This window comes from Aspergillus brasiliensis (assembly GCF_001889945.1).
Source record: "Aspergillus brasiliensis CBS 101740 unplaced genomic scaffold ASPBRscaffold_3, whole genome shotgun sequence".
Classification (NCBI taxonomy): domain Eukaryota; kingdom Fungi; phylum Ascomycota; class Eurotiomycetes; order Eurotiales; family Aspergillaceae; genus Aspergillus; species Aspergillus brasiliensis.
Genome location: NW_027137444.1, coordinates 655,185 through 682,695, shown reverse-complemented (window position 1 = coordinate 682,695; position 27,511 = coordinate 655,185). Strand labels below are relative to the sequence as shown.

Genomic DNA, 27,511 nt, shown 5'->3' with positions numbered 1-27,511 from the left:
TTAGATCATTACTGCACATTCCTTCTATAATATTCAATCAGACGACAAATGGAGCAAGGGTAAAACATGCAGACCAATATAACCAGTCGGAGGGGATATGGAGGAAAAGAAAGCATGAAAATTGCCGCCACAAAACTTTTCACCGTCCCATCCAACCACCATCGACGCAGATAACTTCGCCTGAGACATAGCTACTCGCTTGGCTTGCCAAGAATACTATCACGCCCTTAAAGTCCTCTGGTTTGCCCCATCTGCCCGCTGGGATTCTAGCCATAATACCAGCATTACGATTGGCATCATTGATCAGGGCAGTGTTCATATCTGTGGCGATGTATCCGGGTGCAATTGCGTTGACATTGATACCCTTGGCCACCCATTCGTTGGAGAGGGCTTTCGTTAATTGCGCAACACCTCCCTTTGACGCTGCATATGCAGGTACCGTGATACCTCCTTGGAAGGTGAGGAGTGATGCGACGTTGATGATAGCTCCACGACGACCTGTTGGAAACTCTGACTCATCTCGCGCCAACAAGTATGCACCAAACTCTCGACATAACGTAAAAACGGACGTCAAATTCACTTGGATAACCTATATCAATCAATAGTCAGTATACTAGCCTTGAGCTCCACTTTAGGAAAAGGAGAGGTCCAAAAATAGACAGAAGGTAAATAGGTGGCTGAAATAGGAGACTCTTTTCAGTTTACACACATACCTCATCCCAATCTTCATCCGGGAACTTTTCACTGGGGTGTCTCCGTTGAATTCCGGCGCAGTTGAGTAGGATTTCTGGCTTGAGGCCTTGACTGGTCAGAGCTGGAATGACACCCTTGATCGATTCCCGATTCGACAACTCTGCCACGTGGATCCAAGCTTTCCTGCCAATGCGATTGACGATCTCATCGCGAGTCGATGTGTTCGACTCGTCTCTCTATTCGCAGAGAGTTAGTTCGCACACGGTGTTTCGTCAGGGCTCCCCTCTCATTTCCGTAGCGCCAATGGGAAGGTCGCGGCTGTGCGTACCTGAATCAGAATGATATCGGCACCAGCTTCTGCAAGGGCAAAGGCCATTGCCTGCCCAATGCCCCTGGTTCCTCCTGTCACAATGGCGGTCTTGCCGCTGAGGGAAAATAGCGACGCAACGGCTGCCGACATTGTGGTTGTTTCGCGCTTAGATAGTTTCTAAGAATAGGTATTGCGGTCAAGCGTCCTTTCGTTTCTCCAAAGTATTATCGTTGGGAGAGGTATCTTGCTGTACAGCTCAGCGAGGGGGGTACTATTCTTGCGAAATCTCTTGCCACCAAATCAATAATCGATGGCAACCAGTCATCCTTACTGTCCTGCTAATAATAAATAACTGTCCCTCTTCCTCCGCGCGCGGGGCAGCAGCGACTATTTCCCTTTTGGGGTAATTACATTGCCGACAAGGTGCTTCAAACGCCGACGCCCCGCATTCGGCTATTGAACTTTTCTCGGGGATGATCCGATCTGGCGTCTCGTATGGTAACTCGTACTAAATGACATCTCGTGGAATTGGATTGCTTTGGACATGCTCGCCATTCTGGCATAACGACACGGAATAATCCGGAAAATCGTCTTTGGTAATGCATCATCTCCGGGAAGTGTATGTCGCCATGCATTGGGCATTGCTGTAACCGGTGTTTGTGGGAGCTGTTTAGACAAGCATCGTTACCTTGCATCTCAACATCCAATAGGCGGGTCAGTAAAGCATATTTAATCTATCTCACTGATAGCTCTTAGGGATCTGATAAGCTATTAAGACGAAATGTCTGTAGGGTAATGATCTGGAAACCACTGTGATCTCACTGATGCATCAGACAAATATTAGGTGTGTTCCTCATATGGCCTGCTGCAGGCCTTGTATATATCCATGTCCTCACCACCTGAGGCACTGTTACTATTCTCCAGCAAGAACTGCGCTAGTCCAGCATAAAACACACTCCAAAGCTCTTGTAAAAATTCACAGCAGTTTACTAATTCTCTCTAAAGGTCAAATTAAGCTTAAAATACTCGTCAACATTAACACTTGCTCAGCTTTGAATAGCGAAAGCCTTGGATTGCCGACTCGACGAATACCCGTATGTATGGGCTGAGTAATACCAGACCATTCCTTGGCCGTGGGTCAAGAAAAACGCAATGCTCACAAGTCTGCAGCGTTCACAAAACCTTTCCCCCCGCAGTCTGACCCTTCTTGAGCGCTGAGTCGATGATTTGAGTTAATTACGAGGCGGACGATTACTTAGTGCGCAATTTGTACAGACTTGCTGGTACCTCAAAAGCCAGCTGTGTGGGGAAGCCACGAGCGCCCGTCCGAAGCTCGAGTTACCCCAACAATCATATAGGAGCTGTTCGGAGTTAGACAACATCCCCGAACTTTCTTTTACACTACACCACCGAAAATTCAAGCTTGTTTTTAGCATTAGGAGGAAGGCTTTCTGTTCATTCCTTGCATCCCCAGTTCTTGCAAACCAAAATCGCCGGGGTAATCTTTTGACGCGTTCCGCTCTTAGAAGCCGGCCTGCCAGCACTGCTGGGATGAGATTTCAACTTGACATCCTACCGCTTGACGCTGTGAGCTGAAGAGACTAATGTGCTGGATGCAGCGATGGAGCAAGACGATCAATCTCCGCAAGTCGAGGGGACCCCGACGTCAAGAGCCAAGGCCCGTTCAGATTCTTTAATGAAACGCGTGTCCAGAGCATGTCTACATTGCAGACAGCGCAAGTCAAAATGCGACCTGTATGTTATCGTTGCGACAGATATTCCTCCCTTTTTGCCCATGTATTTTGGTTCACATTTTCCCTGCCTGTCGGTGATGGTATTCATGGTATCTATGGGAGGCTAATTCCAACGCAACACAGGGATAGCAGTGGCAGCCCGGGAGTCCCGCCCTGTCAGCGGTGTATCAGGGACAACCGTGAGTGTGTCCTAGGCAGCTCCAATCGAGGGGGTCGGCGAATTCGCAAGAATAAAATCAAAAACTTCACACCGGACAGCAATTCTTCTGTGCAAAGGGATTCCGTCATTGAGGCACCAAGCCCTTCCAATTCAGAGACTCGCCAAACAATGTCTAGTTCTTACCCTGGGCCCGTCGTCTTCTTACCGCCTGATCCGCCGACTGCAACTTCAATATCTGTTGACGATGAAGACGATGCTTCTATTGGCGATGTTCCCCGCAATCCTTCTGATGCTTGGCAGTGTCTAACGGGCATTGCAAAGAGAGGCACAGAAGACCCGAGCTCCGAAACGGGCGTCGAGCCCCTGCGTACGGGTCCCAGTGGATTCTCATCGTATACGACACTACAAGACAGTTCTGTTACCGGGTTCCAGTCGAATAGCGGCATCAAAGCGTACAGGCTAGTGCAATCACGGTCACTAGATCCGGGGACGGTATGGCAATTAGTGGTTCGCTATGCTGAACACTTCCATCCGTACCTTCCTTTGGTGCCACGAAAGTACTTTGATCGCAGCGCGTTAGACGCATTTGCCAATAACGAGAAGCATCTGCTTACTGCCGTCCTTACAATTGCTTCGAAGGACCTAGCTGAACGGCCAGAAATCCACGAGTACTGTTCTAAATACATGCATGAGCTGATATCCGGAATTGCTGCCGGGGCTGATTGCGATGTTGAGGCCGTAGAGGCTCTCCTCCTCTTGGCTGAATGGGAACCCCAAGGCCTCCGACCGCGCATCGAACGTGTGGGCCGTGGGGAAGAGGATCGAGCTGCCTGGATGCATGTAGGGCTCGCCTTGCGGTCTGGCTATTTTCTTGGCCTAGACAGGACGTCCTTTAGAGGGGATTCTTCTGGAGACGCCGAGACAGAAGCTCGCAGGCGGCTGGCATGGACGAGCTGCTACGTATCGGACCGGTTGATATCTGTCCGTATTGGACGCGCTTTTTGGTCTCGCGGACCGGGTCCCATGACTGGCCTTGTCAGCCAAGACTTTCCGTCGCTGCAACCAGCTAGAGAGGGCGAAGAGGATTATGCGAGGATTTTTCAGGCTACCCTGGATCTTACGCAGCTCTACGGAAACGTTCACGATGTGCTTTATTCTGGCATGCGTACAAGCAATCAAATGATGCTCATGGGCGACTATGTCAAGTACGTGGATGACTTTCGCCTTGCAATCTTGCGATGGAAGTCCATCTGGGGGTCCTTGTCTTGTAAGTTGCAGCTCGGACGAGGTTTGGCTTAGATGACTGACAGTTCACAGGCTCAGCGCCAATGAAGGCCACGTTACAGCTGTCCTACGAATACCTGAGGCTATATACAAATGCTTTTGCCTTTCAGGCGGCAATATCCCAGTCGCTTGTGTCTAAGATTAGGAATGATGACAAGGCTCAAAGAGATCATCTGCGAGCAACCTTCAACAATGTAGCCTCGATGCAGGATGCTCGATTTATATATGAATCGATCGATGCCGCAAAAACATACCTGACCATCCTTGTTGATGTGGTTCACCCAGAGAAGCATCTTCATTTTATGCCGTTGAGGTTTTACTTATACGGCATCTATGCAGCCGTTTTTCTTTACAAGGTAGTCTCCTATATTATACAAATGCTCCCCTGTGGAACTAACCGTGCGATTAGGCTCGCTCATTCGGGGTAATGTCACATTTGGAGGAGCTGAAGGTGCGGGATCTCGTGACGCGAACTACCGAAGTACTGAAGCGAGCAAGCGCTGGTTCTGATGATATTGGATCGCGTTACTCTCGACTTCTTGAACTTCTCTGGAAACAGAAGCCGATGCCACCAACTTCACCAGCCGGAACACAGCATAGTGGTGATGTCCTGATGCAGAGTAACAGTGCATTATCGCACCATTTGTCCGATCAAAGTAGCTACGTACACTTCAGTCCCGCAAATGATTTTTCATGGCTGGATCTTGAAGCCGTTGGGGACTACGTCTCTGGAGATCAGATATCGGGAGCCAACACACTCGCATTGGATACTTTCCAGAACCAGGACATCTTTCAAGCGGGACAAGACCGTTCCCAGACATGGCAGGTTCCATGGTCAGGCGACATGAGCAGTAATCTTCTCTTCTGATCTTCGTGTCTCGCAGGAGGGAACGCAACCGATCACAGCTCTTAACCCCGACAATTGAAGCAATTCGTGCTTTTCTGTGGCCGCTGATAAAAGCCCCCACGGCGGGTGCGGGGCTGTGGGGGCGTTACTCTTCAGATCGCTCCCCTCAAAGCACCCGCGAAAGGTGACCTTTGCTTGGTTGGTATGTCACTAGCCCAATTGTGCTACTGTTGACTTAGCTAATGAAGTTAGGAATCGTCTATGGACCGATTGGACTAGCTACGCGACTGATCGCTGCTATACGGATGCCATTGGTGGGGAAGCGAAGCTCGTGTTCGATACATTCGGACAATTGAGTTGCATATGCGTACTACATTATAGTAGCCTACGCATGCTAGTATGGTGGAGATATAGACGACGATTGATCCCATGTACCTCGATCATGGCTGCGACGCATGTTAGCCGGGTTGGCAGCATTAGTTGCCTCACCAAGCACGCGCTGCAAGGCGAGCATGGTCCCTTGCGCTAGGGCATATCATAACGTGTCTCCAACAGTTGGAGTAGTCCGTTTTGCTAGCAGGACTTGGGGGACCGAAGAGTTATCAATCCTGGAGGTTTACTTCCATGGTTTCTGAGCGATGGCCGGCTTTTGAAGCCAGCTACTGAGAACTACACTTTGAGGGGACAGGGGAAGACTAGCAGATGCAGTTGCATGCAGAACAGCTATTTAGCGCGTATCTAAACTCTATTTGTCTACTATTTAGCAGCCCTGCTCCTCCAAGCTTGGAGACGGCGCAGTTTGATGCATATAGTGCCTCGCATGTTTTGACCGCAGGTGCTGAGCCGAGAATGATCGCTTGAATGAGAATTGAAGCGCCATAGCATGCGGAGTATTCCAGCGAAGCCATTTTTGGCGATGCTACAAAGTAAAACAATCCTACCAGCCATATCAGCATTGCGCCTGTTAAACGTGGGGAAGGGCGGGCATTCTCCGCATCGGGATTTGAGGCCGAACATCGATAGCCGACAGCGGACTGGGAGGAGTTATGTCATGGTGTACCAGTCTCTTCATGGCTGGAAAAGAAATACGGTGGAGCTCTCATCTCAATCGACACAGACTTAAGGTCTCATGACATATACATTGATATATTGCAAATGGCGAATACGGATGTCATCTGCATGTCTATTTTAATATCAGTCCCCAAGTACGTATCAGTTGCCGACAGGATTGACCAGTTAGTGGTAGGATATGGTTTAGCAAGAGCTGATCTATGTAACCCAAATAGGTTTAGCGTCTGTCTGGCTAGTAATATAGAATTGATCAGGAGCGCAACAGAGAAGAACACCACGAGCACCTCCAACTTCGGGACAAATCTGCGGGAAATTCTGGATTTAATGTAGATAGCATGAATTCACTAAGAATAAAATCAACAGTTGCTCAAAGCGCCATCTATTGACGAGATTGACGTCGAAGCAGACAATGAAGTTCCTACGGACCGAAAGCTAAAGGGTAATACTGCCGGGCGGTGAGGTGCGTACCTGCCACAAGCCGCCTAGTGTTAGGGCTACAATACCCTAGGCGGGCGCCAAGAGCGAAAAAGCGCACCACAACGAGCGAGCCTCGCGATCTCAAGTTCCAGCGGCCGACGACAGGAAAACGACAAAACTTCTCACCCGACATCGAGGACCACCCGCTCGGCAACCACATCAAGATGGTGAGTGCTATATTCGCGTTTGATGCTATCGGTGGATATTGGATATGTCAAAAAAGCAAGGGAAAAAATGTCATGAAAGAAAAAAGAACCGCTGCCCAACCTTTCGTTGTACCGGAAATCCCAAATCTATCATTTTCGATCCTGCGTTTTGGCCGTTGAAGGCGAAAAAAAAAAGAGACTTGATACCGAACGATTTTCGACTCTTCCCCTGCTATGATGAACTTCCGTCCACCGATATGCTATGATATATGGAATTGTGTGCATGGAAAAGAAGGATACAATGATACTTGAGGAAATATGGGGTTTGAAATGAATGGTCTTGCTGATTGTTGGATTTTTCTTGTCGCCATCAGGTCCGTTACGCTGCTCAGGATATTCCGGCCGCTAAGAGCGCCCGCGCCCGGGGCTCTTACCTGCGTGTCAGCTTCAAGAACACCCGTGAGACCGCTCAGGCCATCAACGGCATGAAGCTGCAGCGTGCCCTTACTTTCCTCACCAACGTCACCGAGAAGGCTGAGGCCGTCCCCATGCGTCGGTACGCTGGCAGCACCGGTCGCTGCGCTCAGGGTGAGTGGATGTGATTTCTTTTTTCTACGTTGGAAGATTTTTGGGAAAGTGATGGGGATTGGTAATTACGGATCGACAAGTGAATCGATATGGACGAATTGTTGAGGGATGAAGAGACTGGAACAGATACGCATTCTGGGGATATGGCAATGGCAAAAAAATCAAGCGTTTTGGCAAACGAAGACGCTGACCGTCTTCTTTCTCTCTCTCTAGGCAAGCAGTGGGGTGTCAGCAAGGCTCGCTGGCCCGTCAAGTCCGCCGAGTTCCTTCTCGATCTCCTGAAGAACGCTGAGGCCAACGCCGACACCAAGGGTCTCGACACCGGCAACCTTGTTGTCAAGCACATCCAGGTCAACCAGGCTCCCAAGGGTCGCCGCCGCACCTACCGTGCTCACGGTCGTGTATGTTGAAAACCGGAATCCGAGAAATGTCTCTACGTCACGACCCCACCCGCGAAACTAACAAAGTCGATTAGATCAACCCCTACATGACCAACCCCTGCCACATCGAGCTCATCCTTACCGAGGGTGAGGAGTCCGTCCAGAAGGGCCCCGTTGTCAAGCGCGAGGAGGTCCGCCTCAGCTCCCGCCAGCGTGGTGCTCAGCTCCGCCGTGCCCTCATTGAGGCATAAGCGGTCTATGGGTGTCGGGGGGAAGTGTGAAGTGGTCAGAAACTGAAATGGGAATGCCGGAGTTTGCTGTTGTACGGATCCAATACCTGGTCACGGAAGGAATACAAAAGAAATTATTACTTTTTTGACAAATGGAAAAAATTCGAAACCACCCGGCGAGAATGATGGTGATGATGATGGTTCCTCTTTTGCTAAGTTGCAGAGACAGCATCGTGCTTTAGATATTGATCTCGTTTCATCTCCGGAGATTCGGTTCGACTGGATAATTGTGCTTTCCAGCCCTCCCTGGCCATGAGCTGGGGCGGTTGGAAGGAAGTCCAGGAAAAATATTCCTTCATTATAGTGGATACTACACGGATGGCGTGCATCGGTACGGCTGGTTTCGGACATTCTCCTACTTCAGGACACTTTTGCGAGCGTTTAATTCATGATGGGATACGGAATTCATTTTTCTTTCATGAAGTTGTACAGATAGGATGGAAGTCAGCCCCTGCCAGACTGACAGGACCGATCTACAACCGTAGGATGATAAGACTTCGTAGTATCAGTAGAAATTGGCTATTTTGCCAGCCCGTTATAGGTCTGTTTGTCTTGTCTCTGACAGAATCATCGGGGCCTTACGCTGTGCGTCTGTAACAGTCAACTGCGCCACAGGTGCTAGACCCTCTGATCTGCAGGCTGCAGCGTGCGGACAGGCATCCCCAAACTCCATAACTCCAACTCCCCCGTCAGCAGGTTGCAGATAGGCAGGTCAGAGGGGAAAGAATGTCTGGCAGTCTGGCTCAGCCAAGCGTGGCTGTGTGTGACTACACCAACCATCACAGGCTCCAATCGGCCCTTGCGAACAGACCACCCGCGAAAGCTTTCCCGCGTCAACGGGTTCCCGTCCAATGCGGCCTGCTCCCGACGAGGCATTCGCATCCCCATGACGACTGGGAACTATGCTTAACAGACAATTGAAACCAACCTGCATACGTAGTTGTGTGCGGTTGGCTGCGCTGATAGTGCGCGATGTGCACACTGCAGAGTCTTGATAGGTAGTCAAGCAGGCATCAAGATTCACCAGGCAGACGTGGGCCAGACAGAGTGTCGAGTGGATTCATGTTCTGTTGGCTGTCTACTTAAACTTCCCTACCTGTGACGGTGTCAACGGGCGACGTCAGTTCTGGATCGTCCCAAGAAAACGCAAAGAAGAGAGCTTGCGTGTCGCCGACCAAGCGCATTGCCACCGGATCGGCTGCTTCAGAACATCAAACAAAACAGAAGCAGTTTCGGGGTGATGGATTGACCTCTTGATTCTTGACTAAAACCTAATTTAGTTGAAGGACCCTCCGCTGCTTTTGCTCCCCGCGGCGCTTAAATCGGCCCTGTGAGGCTGCGACATCCTTTTTAGTCTCGTTTGCTTGACGGCCCCCTTTCTTCTTCTTAAATTTTTCGCCAACTCCATTCCTATTGTCTGCGCTTCTCGTTCCATTCTTCTCTGCACAGTCGTGGTAGGTCGCGAGAGAAGTCATCATGAAGCGCATCTTTAATTCCTTGAGCAGGCGATCGAGTGAGTTTCTCTCCCACCCGTTGCTGATCGGCAATGCGACGGTTACAATGCTCACCTCAGAAACAGGTCCCTCGCGCGACAGCACCACACACCCCGAGGACTCTCCGGAAGGAGTCATTCTACGAGAAGTGGTTCGTATCGTTCCAGCAACGTCTTTTGAGCTCATCAACTAACCACTTCTTTTCTCTATAGAACGCGTTCTGTGAATCGGGCCCGAACAGCGCCGTATGTCCCCCACCCAGCGGACCCCTCTCCCCTATAACCGCCTCATTTCTCGCCTGCTGAATATGCGACCGTACTTACAATCTCACGCAGAATGGAGATGAGTTCGTTCATCTTCCCGCCATCGTCGAAGCCGCCGAATCCAGCCCCAACGCCGCCCGGGAAGCCGCCTCTCGCATCTGCAAGCTGTTGTCCAATCCGGCCAAAACCCGGAGCAATGTGCAGTACAATGCGATCATGCTCATGCGCATCCTCATCGACAACCCAGGACATACTTTTTCGCGGAACATCAATGTCAAGTTCGTGGCGACTGTGAGAGACCTCTTTCGCAATGGGCGGGATATGAACGTACACAGCTTCTTGCGGGAAACTTTGGATGCGTTGGAAATGCAGCGGTCATGGGACGAGGATCTCGGGCTGCTCCTGGGAATGTGGGCCAAAGAGAAGGAAAAGTATGCGGGCAAGAATAAGAGTAGTGTAAGTGACCAGGCGGTTTCTTCCTTAACGCATCGCCATGCTAATCCTCTAAACCCCTACAGCCCGGCTTGACACAACCCCTGGTACAGCCATACCGACAGACCCCGAATTACTTCAACGCCCCCAATCAGAACCAGGGTAACGCACTGCCGCCGCCCGAAGAACTCACTGCACGCATCTCCGAGGCCAAGACATCCGCGAAGCTCCTCATCCAATTCGTCCAATCGACGCCTCCAGCCGAAATGCTCGAGAACGAACTCATCAAAGAATTCTCCGACCGGTGTCGCACCGGCTCCCGCATCATCCAGAACTACATCCACGCCACGAATCCCGCCCCAGACGAGGACACCCTCGTCACGTTGATCGAGACCAACGATGAACTGTCCGTCGCCCTGTCCAAGCACCAGCATGCCTTGCTCCAGGCGCGCCGCGCCCAAGGACAATCCGGCAGCCAGTCGCCTGCATCGTCTAGTCAGGCCTCGTCCTCTGGTGCCGTGCAACCAGCAGCCCCAGCAGCAGGAGCTTCTGCACCGCCGGTTCCGCCTCGAAACCAAACGCAGAGCCCGCTATCCTCGGGCTCTTCTTCGACAGCTCCAGTCCTTCCGCGCACGTATAGCAACGGCGCCGGCCGGCCCGAGTACCGTTCGGAGGACTTTCAGGTGCAGAACCCGTTTGCTGATACTAGCGCTACTGCCGCCCCTGCAGCTGGTACTGGTACTGCGGATGTGGCTCCTGCGGGATATGGTGATCAGCCCCAGTCTCGCACGGAGGGGTCATCTGCGGATTGGTGGGCGGAAGGACAGCAGCGACCGGTACAGCAGCATTACTGATTGATTGTATTGATTGTAGGATGGTGCTTATGATGATTATTGTTTGAATTTTGATGTATCGATACCTTTTGTGATACCTCTACCGCGCAGTGGATATTATTTACTAGATGTGCTTGTTTGGTGCTTAAGGAATGCGTATTGCCATGATGATTCCTATTGTAAGGGTCTAGCCAGGTATGTATGCCAACGAGCATTACACTCAGTAGGATAGTATAGTGATAAGAAGCTTGGTGGGGTAACACTTCGTAGTGCTTCCTGCTAGAGTGTTAGTATCTGAGTGCATTTGGGACTGTCTGTCTCGCAGTGGCTTAAATCATAGTCTTATCTTGATTAGTACTTCGGATATGAGGTGATCTGTTATTATTAGTCGGTATTTATTGAATGTGTAAGTTTCATCCTGGCATTTCATACCTATAATTATAGATGTAAGTTACGGCCCCCTATCTTTCCTACTACTATACTATTTTACCGAGTTCATACTATCCATAGTATGTATGCATAGTTATTCATATCTACACACCGCAAACAAGCAAACACACAAATAAACAAACAGGATAACTATCATATACGTTTACATCTGACCTAAGACTCTTACCATACACATAACCCCGCTAGGCGTGCTGACTCCGATACCAATATAATATCTATCCTTTCATCATCATCAGCAGCAGCAGCAAACAGAAGAGTCAAAGGCCATCCCACCAAGCTCAGGATCTACATTCCTACCAACTATTATTCTTATTTATTGTTTCTACAAGGAAGCAACCAATATACAGGCACATCTATTCAACACCACACTCTAATCTAACAGCAACTAGTCAAAGTGACTAAACTATATACACCGTACCAACTTTAGTTGGCATACTTGAGGAGAGCCTTGAGCAGGCTAGCAACCCAGGTGAGCTGCTCCTCAGCGGTACCATCGGTGGGGATGGAGACACTGGAGGAGGCCGAGGCAGCGGCGCTAGAGGCAGCAACGGGGGCGACGGTAGCGCTCTGCTTCACGCTGGTAGCCAGGGTAGTAGGGACGCTGGAGGAAGCGGGAGCGATGTTGTTGGCGGTGCTAGGGGTAGTGACGGCAGCAGCAGCAGTAGTAGAGGTGGTGGTAGGCTGGCTGGCAGCGACGGAAGAGGAAGAAGAAGAAGACGAAGAAGAAGAAGAGGAAGAGCCAGAGCCGCCGACAGTAAAGTCAATGCAAGACTCATAGGTCTGGTCAATGGAAGCAGCGTTCCACCACCACTGGAGAACACAGGCACCACCCTCGGTACACTTGTCACCGAGGTCATCGGGGATAGTGACGCTGAAGCTGGTCTCGTTGGCGGTGACACCGGTGGCGGTGGAGGCGTAGACGCTCCAGTAGATCAAGGGGGAGCCGATGACGGTGTTGGAGGCAGTGTCCACGACGGAGACGTTGGCGGTACCGGTGTGAGGAGCGCGGATGTCGACGGTGAAGTCGACGGTCTCACCGGCCTTGTAGGAGTAGACGTTGTCCGTGTTGTCGGCGTACTTGTAACCCTTGCAGAGCCAGATGTCACAGGCGTCGGCGTCGTAGTCGCTCTGACCCGAGGCGATCTGCAGTTCACCCTGGACGTTGCCGTAGTTGTCGGCCTTCTGGTTGTTGTAGACCTGCTGGCCACAAGCCTTCTCCATGGCGCTACCGGGCATACGAGCCTGGGGGGAGGTGACGAAACCGTGACCCTGAGCCAGGGAGACGAGCCCGGCGAGGGCGAGGATGGAACCAGCCTGCTTCATTTTGGTGGATTGAAAGAAGATTGTTTTTCTAGGAGAGAAAAAAAAAGATAGTGTGAAAGGATCTGGTATACCGGTATACCAGATGGTTTTTCTTCAAGGAATGGAAGTTGAGAGAGGTTTTGGAAAGAATGTGACGGTCACAGACCGGGAAGAGAATGTGGGAAAGAGAAAGGATGAATTGAAACTTGGACAAGCCTGCGTGCTGAAGGAAAGAAGGAAAAAACAAGAGCTGATTGAGGGCGACGAGAGGCCGTCTATATAGGCGTTGAAGCCGGCCGGGGGAGGGAGTTCTGGGCCTGAACAAAGCTCCATCATGATCGATCGTGAAACGGTTCTAGCATAGTAGTAGAGACTAACTGAAGAAGGGCCCTCCAAAAACCCTGAAGATAATAATGACAGGGGAGATAGTACTCCACCGGGGACAGAAGACCCGACTGGACTGGCTCAAGCGCTGGCAGCAGCGCAGAGGTTTCATCTTGAGGGGCGTTGAAACGGCGGGTGGAGTTGAATTGAAGACCGGCGGATTGACGGGGATGCTTGGCATCGTTCGGGTTTCAGCTTCATTAACACCGCGCCTGTTGACTGCCAACCATCGCCCTCCCTTTTTCTCGGTGACTCTCCGGTTTTGGTCTTTTTCCTGCATTATAGTCTATCTGCTGCTTTCCTTTTCCTTCCTTCATTTCCGAGAAGCCCCGTCAGACTAAGGTTCTCTATTCTCCCAATTAGACTCGGGCCAAGGTTCGGGATCCACCATGGCACCAGTTGGGGCTCAATTTACTCCCGACAAGCATCAGCCCTGGCGTTATCACCAAATTGGCAGGGTTGGGTTGACCGATTGAGGGTTGTGTGTTGCTTCAATTGCTTGGCTCGGACATGATCCACCCACATGTCTTGCCTGGTTCATTCATCTCATACCATTCACTCCTCAGGTCTGCCTCCACTTTTCCTAGCAGGGAAAGGAGCTGTGCATATCTCAGGCTCTCAGCACCAACTAGGATGAGGATTTTTCAAATGGCTCCCCCTGCTTGAACAGAAGGATCTAGTGACATGGCCCGCTGGTCTTCCTGTTCTTGCAAAAGCGTCAACCGTGAGGGTGAGAAGTCTCTCATCTGCTTCCTTGTTTGGCATACTACTGCTCGTCAATCAATAATGCTGTCTCTATTCCCTGCTAGACGCTGAGGGACGGGCTAGATGGGACCTATAATATGGCAGATAAATTTCTCTTACCGCGACTAGTTTCTGAAGGGACAGCGGCAGAATGCGGCCTGCAAATAGCATGGAGGACATCTGACTATACCAGCAATCGACGACATTGATCGAGAGAACTGCAGATATCCATACACTGTCCTCCTATTCACTCATCACTAAATCAGACACTCATAACAGTCTGACGGTACTATTACCTTCTGCCAGTGCTGAACAATCTACTTTCGAAAGAAGATAGACTATGAGAGATCACGTCTATCTCCTCCCACAAATCCAAAGAAATGCAGCTACGTATCTAGCACCGTGCTGATGCAGTGCCATCATCAGGGACATGAGAAACATTGACCACAAGGTGCTAACACTCGAGGACAACAGACACAGGTACATCATCTTCCAGTCAAGCAAATGAACCCGAACCTTCCCAGCTGCACAACAAAGTCAATATAACCTACCCTATGATGAAAAGAACTGCAGAAACTCCACGATTATACCACACACACACACACACACACACACAGAGAGAGAGAGAGAGAATACTGCGACCATACACCTACAACAAAGAGACAAGAGCATTGCTTGCATGTCCCTCTACGATCAATATATCCCCATCCTTTCCCAACGACACCTTCAATACCGGAACCCCAACGCAACAAAGCCACAACAGAAGCATAGTTGCTCAATCCTTATACATGATGCACCCCCCAGTTACCCAATATGAAGAACGAGAACCCATACTTGCTGTCACTAAATCTATGAACATACATCAATCAATCATATCACAAAAATACTAGAGAGATATTGATCAAACAACAATATACCTGTCAAACAACCAAAGTAAGCCTAGACCAGAACATCTCACTCATCACAAAACAGTAACCCAAACCAACTAAGTAAACAGACTACATCTCCAGTCCAACTTGAGCCAGTCTACTAGCTCACCGTAGACTCGGGATGAAGTAGTAGGCAACTCCCTTCTCCTCATAAAATTGTTTAGTATCAATCAATGGATCAATGAATCAATAAACTAATCAATATCTCAATAAACCCATTCAATTCATCCACTATGCCTATATCCCCCTAGTCAATAACGCCCCACTTCCCATTCATTCATAATCACAATCTCATTCACATTCACTATCAATCAATCTCAATGAAGTATAACTATACCTATCCATACAATAGACCTTGTGTCTTACAATGACAATAAGCAATATTGAATCAATGAATCAAACACAATGCACAAAGCACAATACAAGTCACCCAAAACAATGAAAAGAATTAGATCAATAGAAAGGAATAAAGGAAAGAAACAATGGAATTGATCATTTGTTTGGACTCATACTGTTCATTTACTTTCTTTGTCTCTACTGTGAATGAAGTACATGGACACTCAGTAGATTTAGTCATGTGGTTCAAGATCATAGGTCATGGCTTTTAGGTACATACATACTACACTTTAGAATATTGACAAGAATGAGAAGATCTTTGATCTGTGATGATGTGTACCGGATTACTTACTTACTTCTTAAGGAGTACTAAGATGAATAGTAATGGTGAAGATGAATCAAGGCCCGGGGGGTTTATTGAGTGGACTAATCACGGAAAGTCTCTCATTGAAAGAATAATGAAGGGGGAGTACAATGGTGATGACCATATAGCTATGTAGTCTACCAATTGGATTGGTATACGAAGCGAGTGTCAAGTAGGTCTTTATTGTAGCATCTAATCAGACTACCTTCTCAATGACTTTTATTCGAACTACTCTATAGCCACATGGGTAACTACCGCTACTGCTACACACTATGAAAAACCGATCAATCCCTCTCCACCACTTCGACGAATTACCAAGCACTGTATAAAACAAATAGATGTGTAACGAATGGGATAAGAATAGAAAAAAAGAGTAAAATGAATGGATAGGCAAAATGTAAAATGTAACAACAACAAAGTGGTATATCCGTATGTGTTCCCCAACAATCAATCAACCGACCATCCCAAATGCATCTAAAGTTTCCCTTAGTTCCCCCTTCACAAGAGCATCAAGGAAACAAACGACTGTATCACTGTATGTATGTATTGTCTCTCATGCTAAAGCACACAAATTAAATAGATGATGATTGCTCGAACAAAGCAATGGTCGAACAGTAGTTGCTCTCGTTACCCTCCTGCGGGACAAGGCTATCGCCGCTGGACGACGTGATCATGTTGGTGCTAGCCTTGGTGCTCAGTCCGTAGATGTGCACGTCCGAGCAGTCCACCTCCACAATGTTCTCTTGGCAGGACTCCGTGGCCAGACAGGTCTGGGAGTAGTTGTCGAAGAAGCTGTAGAGACCGGCACCGTAGATGTAGGTCTCGGAGCTGTTGATGACACGAAGACCCCACGCCTTGCGGCAAGAGTCGGTCGTGCAGTACGAGAAGTCGGGGTCGGACCAGGAGGTCTGCGGGGTGAAGGGAGTCAGCGCGTTGGGGTTGGCTTGGTAGTAGGGGGTCTCGGTCTGGATCAGGCCCATGAAAACGTTCTTGGCGTTCGAGACCTGGTAGTTGTACAGCTGGTTGTGCTCCGCAGCCGTACCATACAGCCAGGCGGGACCCTCACTTTCGAGGAGGATACCGCGACCGTTGTAGATGTTGATTTGGCCGTGGTCGGACGCGTCAAGGTCGTGGTCAGCAGTCCAGAACCATGTGTTCTCTAGGTAAACGCTGGCGTTCTGGGTGGCATGGAAGAGTAGGAAGGCGCCGATGCAGTTCTCGTTGGCGGTGGTGGTCTGGCTGGGGGTCTTCGCGCAGGTATCGGACTGAAGCTCAGTGCCGGCCGAGCCACCGATGCGGGCATGGACATCCCACATACCAGCAGAGCCTTGGGAAGTGGCCTGGATGTTCCACTGCACCAGGATGGCGCCAGGAGCGGGGCCCTTGGTCTCCAGAACAAGGTCGCTGATCTCAACCGAGCCAGACTCGCCGGCTTCACCAACCTGGAGCATGGGGATGGGGTTCGTCTGGTCGGAGAACTTGTCGCCATACGCCATGAGCATGGGCCACACCTCACCAGTGATCTTGATGTTCTTGGGGACCTTGATGGTGTCGGTGATGATGTAGGCACCATGATCGAAGTACACGATCTGGTCCTCGGTCGCGCTGTCTAGGACGGCCTGGATGGCAGCCGTGTCGTCGGTAGTACCGTCACCCTTGGCACCGGCCGACTTGACGCTGACAAAGGACGAAGCGGCGTAGGACTCGTACAGAGGCTTGGACTTCTCGAAGACTCCACCGGTGCTAGTCAGAAGCGAGCTGGCCATGGCCTGGGACGGGATGGTGGTTTCGATACGGGTCTTGGTGACAGTCTTAGTCGAACACTGGCCGGTGGAGTTGCTGGACGTGCCAAAGTAGGAACCGGAAGACGAGGTGCTGGAAGCAGCGGACGCAGAACCAGAGCCCTGAGCAACAACAGAGGCACCGGCCGACTGCTGGGAAGTGGGCTCAGCAGGAGTTGACCCGGCAGAGGTGCCGGCAGCAGGGACGGAAGCCTCGGTGGCCGTGGTCGCTTGAGAGGTTTGGCTGTCGAATCCGGCCCAGCTGTAGCTACCCGCGGCCGGGTATTGCACAGACATGGATGGCAAAGGCAGCACACCACCCGCGGCGGTAGTGGTCGAACCCTCCGCTCCGGCCTCCGAGACGGTGCCGAACGAACCCGCAGCGGTTTCAGTGGAGTAGTCGGCACCGCAGGCGGTAATGGTCTCCGTGATGGTCTGGGTGACCACATGGACATCCTCGGCCTGAACGGCAGGGGAGCGCTTGCTGACGGTGTTGTTGCTGTTGCTGTTGCTGGACGGGGTGTAGACATTGCCCTGCACGTAGTTCGAGACAACAGAGCCACCCTTGAGGATGGTGTCGCCGTTCACACTAGCAATGGCGACGGTAGCCCCGGAGAAGTCGACGTTTTCGAGGACCAGTGCACCACCACCAGTGGGGATGCTGTCGCTGCTGAAGGCAGTCACCACACCAGTAGGAGTGCTGGTGAAAGTGCTGTCCAACATCAGGACGGAGCCGACGGTCTGGTTGGAGGGCGAGGCCGACATGTTCAAGCCAACCTGGCAGTTGTTGATGCTCACCGACTTGAAGGTCCAGGCCCAGTTCCAGTTCATGTAGATGGCCGTGTTGCAGTCGTTGAAGGTCAGGTTGCGGGTGGTGAACTGCTGGTTACCGAAGAAGGCACCGTAGTTACCGCCGTTGAAGGTGAGGTCCGACATGAAGCCACCGGATCCGTTGTCCATGAAGATACCCTGCTGCTTGTTGTTACTGCCACCCTTGACCATCTCGAAGCGGATGTTCTGCAGACTCGTGGCCTGGCCGACCTGCCAGTGGATACCAGCACCCGAGGATGCCGGCATGGCTGTCAGATCGATGACGAAGTTGCGAACGGCACGGAAGAAGTTGTTCTGGTTGGTGTACCAGTTGTCGCCATTGCTCTCGTAGGGATCAGCATCAATGACGGCCATGCCGCTGAAGCTCGATGCAGCCTTGAGAACCGGCAGGTCATTGGCATCACCAACCATCTGGGTGTAGTAGTACTGCACAATGGGCTTGGACACCACGTAAGTACCCGGAGGGAAGTACACCAGGGCCGGGGTAGTAGTAGAGGAGTCGCAACCGGAACCACAGCGGCCACCAGAGGAGATGGCCTTGTTGATAGCATCGGTATCATCAGTAGAGCCGTCACCTATGCAAGTTAGCAGCTGAAATCAGTCGTTCGATGTGGTGTTACTCACCCGTAGCACCATAGTCCTTCACGTTGCGGTAGATTTCATAGCTGCTGGTGGTGTTGCCAAAGGGCACAGTGCCCTGACGCTCAATCGTGCCAACCCAGTAGTCCGATGCACGCACTGCCAGATGCGATGTCACATCGACAGACCCGGAGGTCGGGATAGCATTGACCAAGGCCACTGGCACACTCAGCAGCAGGAAAACATATGACACGAACATCGTGATGGAAGTGTGGAGAGACGCCATCATCAAGACAGCGAGGTTCACTGAACCGGCAGAGAACTGAAGAGCAGAAAGGGACAGTAATATAGTAAGGAGCAACGCTGACGAGCGACCAACACTTCAGCAACCAGTACTGAAGGTATATCCAGACCCGATCGTGTGAGCACCAACAGAAGTGGATTGTCACACGACGTAGTCAGACGGTGGATTGGATAAAAAGTGGTTGAAGTTGGAGTAGTAAACAGGGAAGAGCAAGGAATGTATGGGGGGCGTAAATCAGCCGCCAGGAGAGCGAGAAGAAGTAGTAGTAGAAAAAGGAATGAATGTAAGAAAAACACACACAAACACAACACGCAGCAAGACAGTAACACTCGGCAACTGCCTTTTCCACGACAAAGACACAACTGACGAGGAAAAGAAAGAAAGAGGAGGAGAATAAAAGAGAAAAACCACAAAGCTGGAGTGCAGGGAACGGCCGATGTAAATGAAGGTTATTACACTTGAGTTAAAGTGGAGGAGGGAAGATTTGCTGGCACGCGCGGGAGGGAACCAATGGATCCAGGCACACACAAACTTGCCCCGTTCCTGGCTGGCGATGCCTTGACCGTCGCTGGAAATTACTGCTTGACTATCGCCAGATGGTGGAGAGTCCGTCTGCAAGAAAAGCTGCTGGAGGTCCAATCACGCGCTCCGATCGCTCCACTCACACCAATTAGCTGCGATGGTCGTCGTCTGCCGACCGCTGCTTGAAACGCCTGGGTCAGGGGATGAAACGAATCGATAAAGCACTAGACGGGGGTTAGTCGGTACTCATTGGTAGCGGTCGCTTCATATGGGAGTGGCGGGAGCAAAAGAGGAATTAGTGTCCTCTGCCGAACTGGCTGGAGTCACGCATGGTGGGCCACAAGAGAGCTTGTGTGTGGTCTTGTTGTTGCTGCTGGTGGGGAGAAAGTGCAGGAGGGAGAGCGTCTGCCATGGACTGACTACCTACCGAAACTCGGATGTAGTTGTATACACCAGCACACACACACTACTACTACTAGTCCTACTCCCAATGCTGGTGGGCCAGGTAGTCTAGGCTGCCGAGATATTCAAGGAATGACCGAAGAGAGCGAACTGCAGAGAGTCCCCACGACTCTCTACTAACCGTAACTAGTGACGGCGACACACAACAAAACGAACGAAATCTGATCCGATCCGAAAAGCACAAGCCCAGGGAAGTCGGAAAAGGAGAGGCGGAGAGGTGGCAGGAAGAGGAGGGGAAAAGAGAAGCCAAAGAAAAAGATCCAAAATCTCTAGTCGATCAGCGGACCCCCGTAGGCTAATATACCCTCTCAGGGATTTGATCAACATATTCGCCGTGGCCCAGATCGAAGACAACTGGGCATTTCTATCTCTCTTGGCCATGGATGCAGAGACGATCGTCCGGCATGGCTTGTTGCTGGAATCTGGCCGTTTGACAGCGCCAGGGCAGCTCGTCGCTACGCACTTAGATTGCTAGACTCAAGGCATTGGTATGGATGGCGACCCTTGTGGACGGGACATCCCCTCTGCCATGCTGGGATTTGACCCGCCATACGGTATGTCTCTCGATGGGGGCGAGTGTTCGGCTCAGTTTACCGGCTCTCATCGCCATCCCAGTGCTGGGGGCTGCCTGATTGAGCAGGTCTAGACATTCCTCGTGGCCCATTGTTTCCCCAACGCCAGTCTGGGCAGTAATGTCGGTGCTCCCGGGCGGCCGTGGCATCCTCATCCCGATAAGCTTCACTTCAGCTGCGTCAGATAGATCTATTCCATGGCAGAGAGATAGTGTTGATCCATTGAGCAGTGATACGTATACTCTCAGAGCAATAAACTTTCCGCATGCTTTTTTTTTTTTTCCGTAGGATGAGTCGTCAGTCAATCAATCCCTTGTCTTCAAGGTTGGTAGTTAGATGCCTTGACTCAGGCGGGAAGGAAAAGGCTGGTCCTGCATGGGCGGGTGGACCCGGGGAGAAAAAGAGAGATCAGCCAGGGGCAAAACACACCCAAAGAGAGAGTTAAAGAATAAAGAGAGAGGGAAATTAACCACTATCTACTCCGTACTCCCCACAAACAAAAGAATGGGCCACTGCCTTGGTCTGGTTTACGGATTCTCTACAACAACATCTCCTACTCCTATCTAGTACTCAATAGTACGTAGTTAGTTACATGATAGTAGATAGCCAAGTCCACGGTCCGCTGTGTCTCAGTGTTCCCGTCTCCTCCTCACGATCGGGGGATAAAAATATCCTACAACTGTGGGTATTGAGTACAGAATCAGTGCACCAAGCTTTTCCCGCAGAGGAGAGTCTTTTCTTCCTTAATTAACGTACCCAAACCCGACTGATCGGCCGCTAACCTTGGGTCGAGGCCTACCCGTGAAACCGCTAGCGATCACTAGCCTCGGCATCAGCTGCAATCAATCACCTGCATGGTCCCAGAAGTTGTACAGATTTACGATTTACGGGCTTCGACTAGAGCCTGATTAGATGGTCAGCCCGGAAGCCGCATTGTTTGTTGCACTCCGCCCTGTTTGGATGATTTAAAGCTGGAACAACAATCTTTGAGTTGGAACGCGAGAGGAATGTGTGCGCCGGTCTGGTTCCGCAGCGGCATCCCTTGGCGGGAGGAGAGTTATTTGACGCGTCCATTCCGGGCTAAACGACCAAGGTTCCTGAAGCTTTGGGTGACGAAGTTACTGCAGGATGAAGCGCTGAATAATGTCGGGAAAAGCGTGATGTTTGGGTCTGCAGCCTCTGAATGCTACTGCGGTCTACTCCGTATAACTATATGCAAGTTGGCTGCAGGTGCTGGTGCAGATGCTCGCCCCGAATCATCTGCCTTCCCCCCGCCTGGCGCCGTGACTGGCAGCCCACCGCCTCCGCCCGCAATCACTCGACCCAAGCCATTCCTCGTCGCCGAGCTGACCTCTGACCTCCTCACAATGCACCAACGAGAAATAGTCTGGGACGTGACAAGAATTCTACCTTTCAGCACTGGCTAGTGATCCTGTAATGGGTGTGTGTGGTTCGTCCATACCCAACATACTACAGTTCATCCAACTCATCCAACCCAAGGTCCCAGGCGGTCCGGTCCGCCCGTCCATCCTTGGTAGCCATCATCGCATCGTCCGCCAATACTTTTGTTTACTTCAGGGCTTCACGAATGACGGATGCAAGTCGACGCACCCCCTCTTCCAGTTTATCCTCCTGCTCCCACGCGAAACAGAGGCGCATGCAGTCGTCAAAATCGTTCTGTTCCGCTGCCGAATCTCCCTCTATCCGAAAGACATTCCCAGATGCTACGACCAACTTCTGATCGCGCAGTGCGATGGGTACAAGCTCGCTCGACCGTAATGGGCGTGGAAGTCGGAGCCAGATGAAGTAACCCCCTGCGACATCAGGAGTCGGAGGGAGTCCCACGCCCAGGGGAACAAGATGCTCTCGGATGGCAGACATCATCCGGTGATATCGTCGGGCGTACGCCGGTTGCAAAATATTGCCAATGAAATCTTGTAGAACCCCCGTGGGGAACAGCTGCGCAATGATGGCAGCGGACATTTGCGACGGTGCACCTCCAGACCGACTTGAGCCTCTGTATCCCGGACAAGGTTAGCCAACCAGATAAGGGAGGGAAAAGCAAGGGACAAGCGAGTGCAGCCAGCAAGACCACCTCGCGGGATCACGCACGTTTGCGACAGACCATACGCTACCTTCTCGGTAGCCTCCGCCCATCCGGTCCGCATTCCGGGTCCAATCAGCTTGCTAAAACTTCCATTGCTCACCACATTACCCCAGTCATCCTGGGGTCCCCCGTCCAGATACCGATCCACATCCACCAGACGGGGTAGATGCGCCCTGTTGGGCTGCGATGATGTGTTGGCTGGGTCTGGTGACCACTGAAGGAAGTCATAAACATCATCGGCGATGATCAAGGCGTCGAATTCTCGCGCAAGGCGAACCAGGTTCTCCCGATCAGCCAAGGACATGGTGAGCGTGGACGGGTTGGAGAAGGCGGGGGTAGTGTAGATGACATGCTTGTAGACTTTACCCCACGGCCTAGTAGGTTTGTAGTTCTGTAGGAGTCAGTCATATGAACCATGTCAATTCCCCCCTACACACCTCAGAAGTCAAACGTAAAACGTCCATCTGCAGACCAAAGCAAATCAATCAACGTACCGGTGCGTTATTATCTTCCCTCCTTGCCCGCTCCTCGGCGGCAAGCAGCTCCTGACGGAGATAGGCCAAATCCAACCCCGCATCCCCCTGGGAGACGGCCCTCAGGCGACCGGCAAACCCGGAATCGTCAAAGATGCGAAAGGATAAATGATAGGCGGGTGCGACCATCCAGACATTGCGCGTGTAGACGGGATCAGTAAAGACCTGCAGGATACAGGCGACATTTTGACTGGCGCCACCCGTGATGCAAATGCGTTCGGGAGTGATGCGGTCGCGTGGCTGGTAGAACGTCGTTAGCCAGCGAGCGATGTGTTCGCGCAATGGCTGGTACCCTTCATCCGGGCCATACTGCAAGGCCGGGGTCCAGATGGCCGGGGTGGCCAACACTTTGGCTGAGGCCTCAGCCAAAGCCGTCGTGGGCAGCAAGGCGGGGTTGGGCCAACCACGGAAAAGATCGACCTGCTCAACGTCCATGATGTAGTAGTAGTACTTAGTAGTTACTACTTGGAGGTATAATATGTGTCTGAATGGTGTAGGTAGATCGGTGACTTGAATTGATCTTAGCAGTGATCGATAATTAAATAGTAGTGATAATAGTTGTCAGAGGATCCAATATGATGCGGGTCCTGGTGCGTATCACAGCAACTGTTATATATTGTCTGTGGTGTGGTGCAGTGTGTCTTCCAAGCCGCTCAAGGCATCGCTATATAAATTGATAACGATAGAGTGACTCTGGATGATGAACGACCCTACTTTCCCCCAATGACCCTTGGCAGCGCCTAAAGAAGTTAGTGGCCTGGATTAGAGTGGGAAAATTATCTCTATGTAGTGGCGTAATTAGTGAAATAATCTCACTCTCTTAGTCAAGAAAAAGCACTGCATCGGTAAACGAATCAGGAGGGGCATCCATTAATGACTTTTGGTGTGACTTTTGGTTTCTAGAAGCCAAGTCCAGGGGAGGAACAACGGAAGTTCCGGGGCCGACAGAAGCAGGTCACGGGGTAATTTGTTCAGGACGCGGGGCAGATCCTTTCTTTGCACCGGCATCGGGCGGTAGCAGGAGAAAGATGGAAAAAAGGACTTACCACTTATGGAGAATAGATAGAGAACGTTAAGAGGATTATATTATCCATAGTCTGTACGTAACATAGGGTTATTGAAGATGATTATTTATTATGCAACATTTATTCAACTATTAGGAACGGTTGGTTGGAGATGAGAAGCCTTGACCACAGTACATAACTAGTAGTAGTACTGCAGTAGTAACCGGAAAGGGGCTGGCCGCTCGGGAGTTGTGCAGAAGATGCAAAAGGGCAGATCAATTAGGATGACACGTCCATTCCCCAAAGTAAAACATCCATGGCTCACCCGGATCAATCGAAACGGTCTACGGGGTCAAGGACCCCATCGGACAACGTCGAATACAGAGATCACGCTCAGGACACAGTTACTTACGTATGTCCGAGTGCGTGGCCTCCATTTCCACGTCGGGTAAAGCAGATCCAGCGCTGAAGACGAAGTAGCCTTTTTTCCCCCGTACAATAGCGACGCTAGTTAGCGTCTCTACTTAAGCAAGCAAGCCAAGTAAAGAAAAGAAAAGAAAGAAAAGAAAGAAGAGACAAGCGGAGACACTACGGAGTAAATAGGTACTTAAGGAAAAGATTGAAAAAGAGAAAATAATCAAAGTAGGTACCACGAAGGGCCGGTGGTGGTGGCTACTATTCTTAGCTTCTCCTTCTCTCTCCCTCCCTCTTTTTAGTCTAGTACAGCCTAGATCTTCCCAATAACTTGCCTCTCTGGCAGGAGGACTAGCAAATATTTTCTCTTGTTTATTACCTCGCCAGTCCAATGAGAGAGGACAGGGCAAGCATGGCGTATTGATCTATCCATCGATTGGTACTAATTGACGATGGCGAGCTGTCGGGGTTCTCTGCAGTGTCGGCAGATTTCTCGCTTGGCTGGATTCCAGTGCGACGTGCCAGCGGCAACTTCAAGTATGTTGTGTGTTTGTGGTAAGCATGGCGGAGTCCGATAGCCCCTGGATCGGAGATGCCAATCCACCTGTCATGGCTCCGACGCCTCTCCTTTTGTCTCAGAGTTTCCGGTTGTACTAAACTACTAAGGCGTAATTGTGCAGGTCCTGTCTACACGAGAAAGGGGAGGGTGCACTTTCCATTCTACCGAGTACTAACTTCATCGAAGAAGGACCGTGTAGACTGTAGACGGACCCAGGGAGACTATATGTAATTATGTATATTAATTGGAAGGCAGAACAAGAGTCAGTCGGAAACATGACCGACCAAGGAAACGGATTTTGTCCCGTCCATGGTTGGTTGAACCGGAGAAAAGAGAGGGGTGGAAATGAATGGCTGACTCTGAAAGGAGAATAAGACTAACAACCTACCATGAATGGAGAGACCCAACTTAATGAATGGGAAGCGCTTGAATCGGAGGGATTGAGTGGATATCTGCCGAGATTCCGTCATCCGATCATCGTCCGTATTGCAATTTCTGAGGCTGCAGGCACAACGCCTTGCGAGAGCAAGAACGCGAATCGTAGAGAAGAGAGGCTTGCGATAGATGTCACAGTGAAAAAGTAAGTTTTCAGGACAACAAGGGGGGACAAACTACAAAATGACCAGAAAAAGAAACAGAATCTATACGGAAGCATTGAATGTGCCCCCATGCAGTGAATGAATGTTTCTGCCTTGAGGTATACTTACATAGGCCCGTAGACACAGTAAGCAATGCTGCTCTGCTGCTTAAGCTACCACCAACCACGCAACAAAAGCCAGGAGAGAGAGAGAGAGCTGGGAATAAGAGGAATAAATAGAACGAACAACTGGCAGCCTTAGTAGTATTTAGTTGCAGACAACTCGTCCCGAACCCCACGACGATTGCATGGAAGGAGGAGGGCCCCGTCGCATCTTGACTGGCTCTGACCGGACGAGCATCAGCCTCCTGAACCAGAAACACTGCACTGCCTCTGGCCAGCCCACTCTCACACTCCCACTCACACCTTGCGCCCACCGAACAGAGTGCGAGTTAAGCTAACTACTCTCCAGTCTCCAGTCTCCAGTAGGAAGCCAACGGATGAAGGGGTTAGGAAGGATTTCAGTGTTGGAAAATCAAAAGGGAAAAGACGAGGAGAGGGCAAGGGAAATGAGATCATATAAAGTGGTTCGATGGCAACCTCCGTTGGGCTTAAGTTATTTACTCCGTACAGTAGAAGAAACTGCTAAGAGCGACCTTCCCCACTGGTCGAAACCCACTGGAAGCCCAAAGAACGACCAGCAGACCAGCTAAACTGGCCCTAGAGCTTCAGGATCATTATATTATCCAACACGAACTGGTGAATAACAGGAACCACTGCGTCTTTTTAGCTCTCCTAGTTCGGGTCCTACTGGATTTACTTCGGCTCTATAAATCATCACCATCATCGCTTCGGGGCGTCTCTCCTGGGAAACCTTTTTGGTTGATTTTCCCCTTCTTCCTCTTCTCCCCCATCCCCTGACCATCGAACCACTGCATCACTCCATCTGTAACAGAGGTTGTGATTTGAATCTGATGCGCAATCCGAGTTCCTCTCCCTCCTGCTGCTGCCGTGGTTCCACCCGTGGGTTAAAAATACTCATCCATTGGAGGGCTTAATAATAACCTGCTGCCTTCAATAAACCATACCAGCCTTTTCCCTCTCTGGGTAACATCAATACTACTACTCTTACTCGGTCACTTGAGTTCTGCTCTGCGCCTGTTCGCTAAGTTCCCGTCTGGCTGGGCTTTTATTTTTCTTCTTTTTTCTCGTCCTTCGTTTGGGTTTCTTGGGGGAATAATTTTTCGTTTATTTTTTCTTTCCCTCTCCTTTTTATTTGCCTCAATTTCAGTTCATTTCTTTTTTGTATTCTTTTGGCCCAAAGAAAACATCCTCTCTCGCTGCTTCTGGCGATAGCCTCATTTTCTCCCCTTCAGCTGTCTCCTCCATTTTTTTTGCTGCTGTATCCGGCCTCCGCGGAGAGAACCACCAAACAAACCATCAGCCAGAAAACCTTTCCTCATTCCTCCCTCCTCCCACCCCCTCCTTCTGGATCCCTCCTGCCGATCCATTCCTAAGTTCACGTCGAGCGACTTACACCAGTCGCCCGCCGCGGATTCTTCGTTCGAACCCGTCTGCTGTCGAGAGGGTTTTTGCATGGTTGGCCGCATTCTTTCTTTCTGCACTTGTTAAGGTAAGTGCCGTCGTCCCTGCCAGCGTCTGTGGTGCTTCCCCGTCATACTTCCCCTCTACCCGACGGTGTCCTTCGTCTCGAACTTCTCTCTTTCCGTCAACCA

The 27,511-nt window shown here is 50.7% G+C and overlaps 8 protein-coding genes across 8 annotated transcripts; 4 read left to right on the top strand and 4 right to left on the bottom strand.

Moving 5' to 3' along the window:
* Nucleotides 1-139: 139 nt before the first annotated feature.
* On the bottom strand, nt 140-1,153 carry ASPBRDRAFT_193068 (putative 2-deoxy-D-gluconate 3-dehydrogenase; the record flags this gene model as incomplete). The annotated part of the gene is made up of 3 exons (XM_067620560.1): nt 140-589; nt 714-929; nt 1,022-1,153. 3 exons carry the CDS (start codon nt 1,151-1,153, stop codon nt 140-142), a joined length of 798 nt encoding a protein of 265 aa, XP_067481592.1.
* A 1,379-nt stretch (nt 1,154-2,532) lies between these two features.
* ASPBRDRAFT_446016 (Zn(II)2Cys6 transcription factor) lies at nt 2,533-5,311 on the top strand. The gene is made up of 5 exons (XM_067625238.1): nt 2,533-2,758; nt 2,881-4,184; nt 4,235-4,557; nt 4,611-5,250; nt 5,301-5,311. Exons 1-4 carry the CDS (start codon nt 2,625-2,627, stop codon nt 5,067-5,069), a joined length of 2,220 nt encoding a protein of 739 aa, XP_067481591.1. The 5' UTR covers nt 2,533-2,624; the 3' UTR covers nt 5,070-5,250; nt 5,301-5,311.
* An 892-nt stretch (nt 5,312-6,203) lies between these two features.
* On the top strand, nt 6,204-8,402 carry rpl17 (60S ribosomal uL22 domain-containing protein; the record flags this gene model as incomplete). The annotated part of the gene is made up of 7 exons (XM_067628402.1): nt 6,204-6,253; nt 6,364-6,445; nt 6,483-6,574; nt 6,628-6,763; nt 7,117-7,330; nt 7,544-7,731; nt 7,806-8,402. The coding sequence occupies 7 exons, from the start codon at nt 6,204-6,206 to the stop codon at nt 7,959-7,961; spliced, it is 918 nt and encodes a 305-aa protein (XP_067481590.1). The 3' UTR covers nt 7,962-8,402.
* A 1,074-nt stretch (nt 8,403-9,476) lies between these two features.
* On the top strand, nt 9,477-11,042 carry ASPBRDRAFT_193066 (uncharacterized protein; the record flags this gene model as incomplete). Its single annotated transcript, XM_067620559.1, has 4 exons — nt 9,477-9,644; nt 9,706-9,738; nt 9,829-10,212; nt 10,275-11,042. The coding sequence occupies 4 exons, from the start codon at nt 9,477-9,479 to the stop codon at nt 11,040-11,042; spliced, it is 1,353 nt and encodes a 450-aa protein (XP_067481589.1).
* A 728-nt stretch (nt 11,043-11,770) lies between these two features.
* Nucleotides 11,771-13,280, bottom strand: ASPBRDRAFT_39472 (lytic polysaccharide monooxygenase). Its single transcript, XM_067624153.1, has one exon. The coding sequence runs from the start codon at nt 12,792-12,794 to the stop codon at nt 11,895-11,897; it is 900 nt and encodes a 299-aa protein (XP_067481588.1). The 5' UTR covers nt 12,795-13,280; the 3' UTR covers nt 11,771-11,894.
* A 2,822-nt stretch (nt 13,281-16,102) lies between these two features.
* exgO (exo-beta-1,3-glucanase Exg0) lies at nt 16,103-19,007 on the bottom strand (the record flags this gene model as incomplete). The annotated part of the gene is made up of 2 exons (XM_067626907.1): nt 16,103-18,717; nt 18,767-19,007. 2 exons carry the CDS (start codon nt 19,005-19,007, stop codon nt 16,103-16,105), a joined length of 2,856 nt encoding a protein of 951 aa, XP_067481587.1.
* Nucleotides 19,008-19,619: 612 nt separating this feature from the next.
* ASPBRDRAFT_445804 (uncharacterized protein) lies at nt 19,620-20,098 on the top strand. Its single transcript, XM_067625231.1, has one exon. It carries the CDS (start codon nt 19,816-19,818, stop codon nt 20,059-20,061), a length of 246 nt encoding a protein of 81 aa, XP_067481586.1. The 5' UTR covers nt 19,620-19,815; the 3' UTR covers nt 20,062-20,098.
* Nucleotides 20,099-22,150: 2,052 nt separating this feature from the next.
* On the bottom strand, nt 22,151-24,057 carry ASPBRDRAFT_72770 (aminotransferase-like domain-containing protein; the record flags this gene model as incomplete). Its single annotated transcript, XM_067629185.1, has 4 exons — nt 24,038-24,057; nt 23,183-23,961; nt 22,694-23,079; nt 22,151-22,598 (listed from the first exon to the last, which is right to left on the bottom strand). Exons 2-4 carry the CDS (start codon nt 23,654-23,656, stop codon nt 22,151-22,153), a joined length of 1,308 nt encoding a protein of 435 aa, XP_067481585.1. The 5' UTR covers nt 23,657-23,961; nt 24,038-24,057.
* Nucleotides 24,058-27,511: the final 3,454 nt, after the last annotated feature.

What these genes read in the sequence shown, in the direction of transcription:
- ASPBRDRAFT_446016 (XM_067625238.1), top strand. Translation starts at nt 2,625, where the DNA reads ATGGAGCAAGACGATCAATCTCCGCAAGTCGAGGGGACCCCGACGTCA. An exon ending in CGCAAGTCAAAATGCGACCT is followed by an intron (nt 2,759 to 2,880) that starts GTATGTTATCGT and finishes AACGCAACACAG; the next exon opens with GGATAGCAGTGGCAGCCCGG. An exon ending in CATCTGGGGGTCCTTGTCTT is followed by an intron (nt 4,185 to 4,234) that starts GTAAGTTGCAGC and finishes GACAGTTCACAG; the next exon opens with GCTCAGCGCCAATGAAGGCC.
- ASPBRDRAFT_39472 (XM_067624153.1), bottom strand. Translation starts at nt 12,794, where the DNA reads ATGAAGCAGGCTGGTTCCATCCTCGCCCTCGCCGGGCTCGTCTCCCTG.
- ASPBRDRAFT_445804 (XM_067625231.1), top strand. Translation starts at nt 19,816, where the DNA reads ATGGGAGTGGCGGGAGCAAAAGAGGAATTAGTGTCCTCTGCCGAACTG.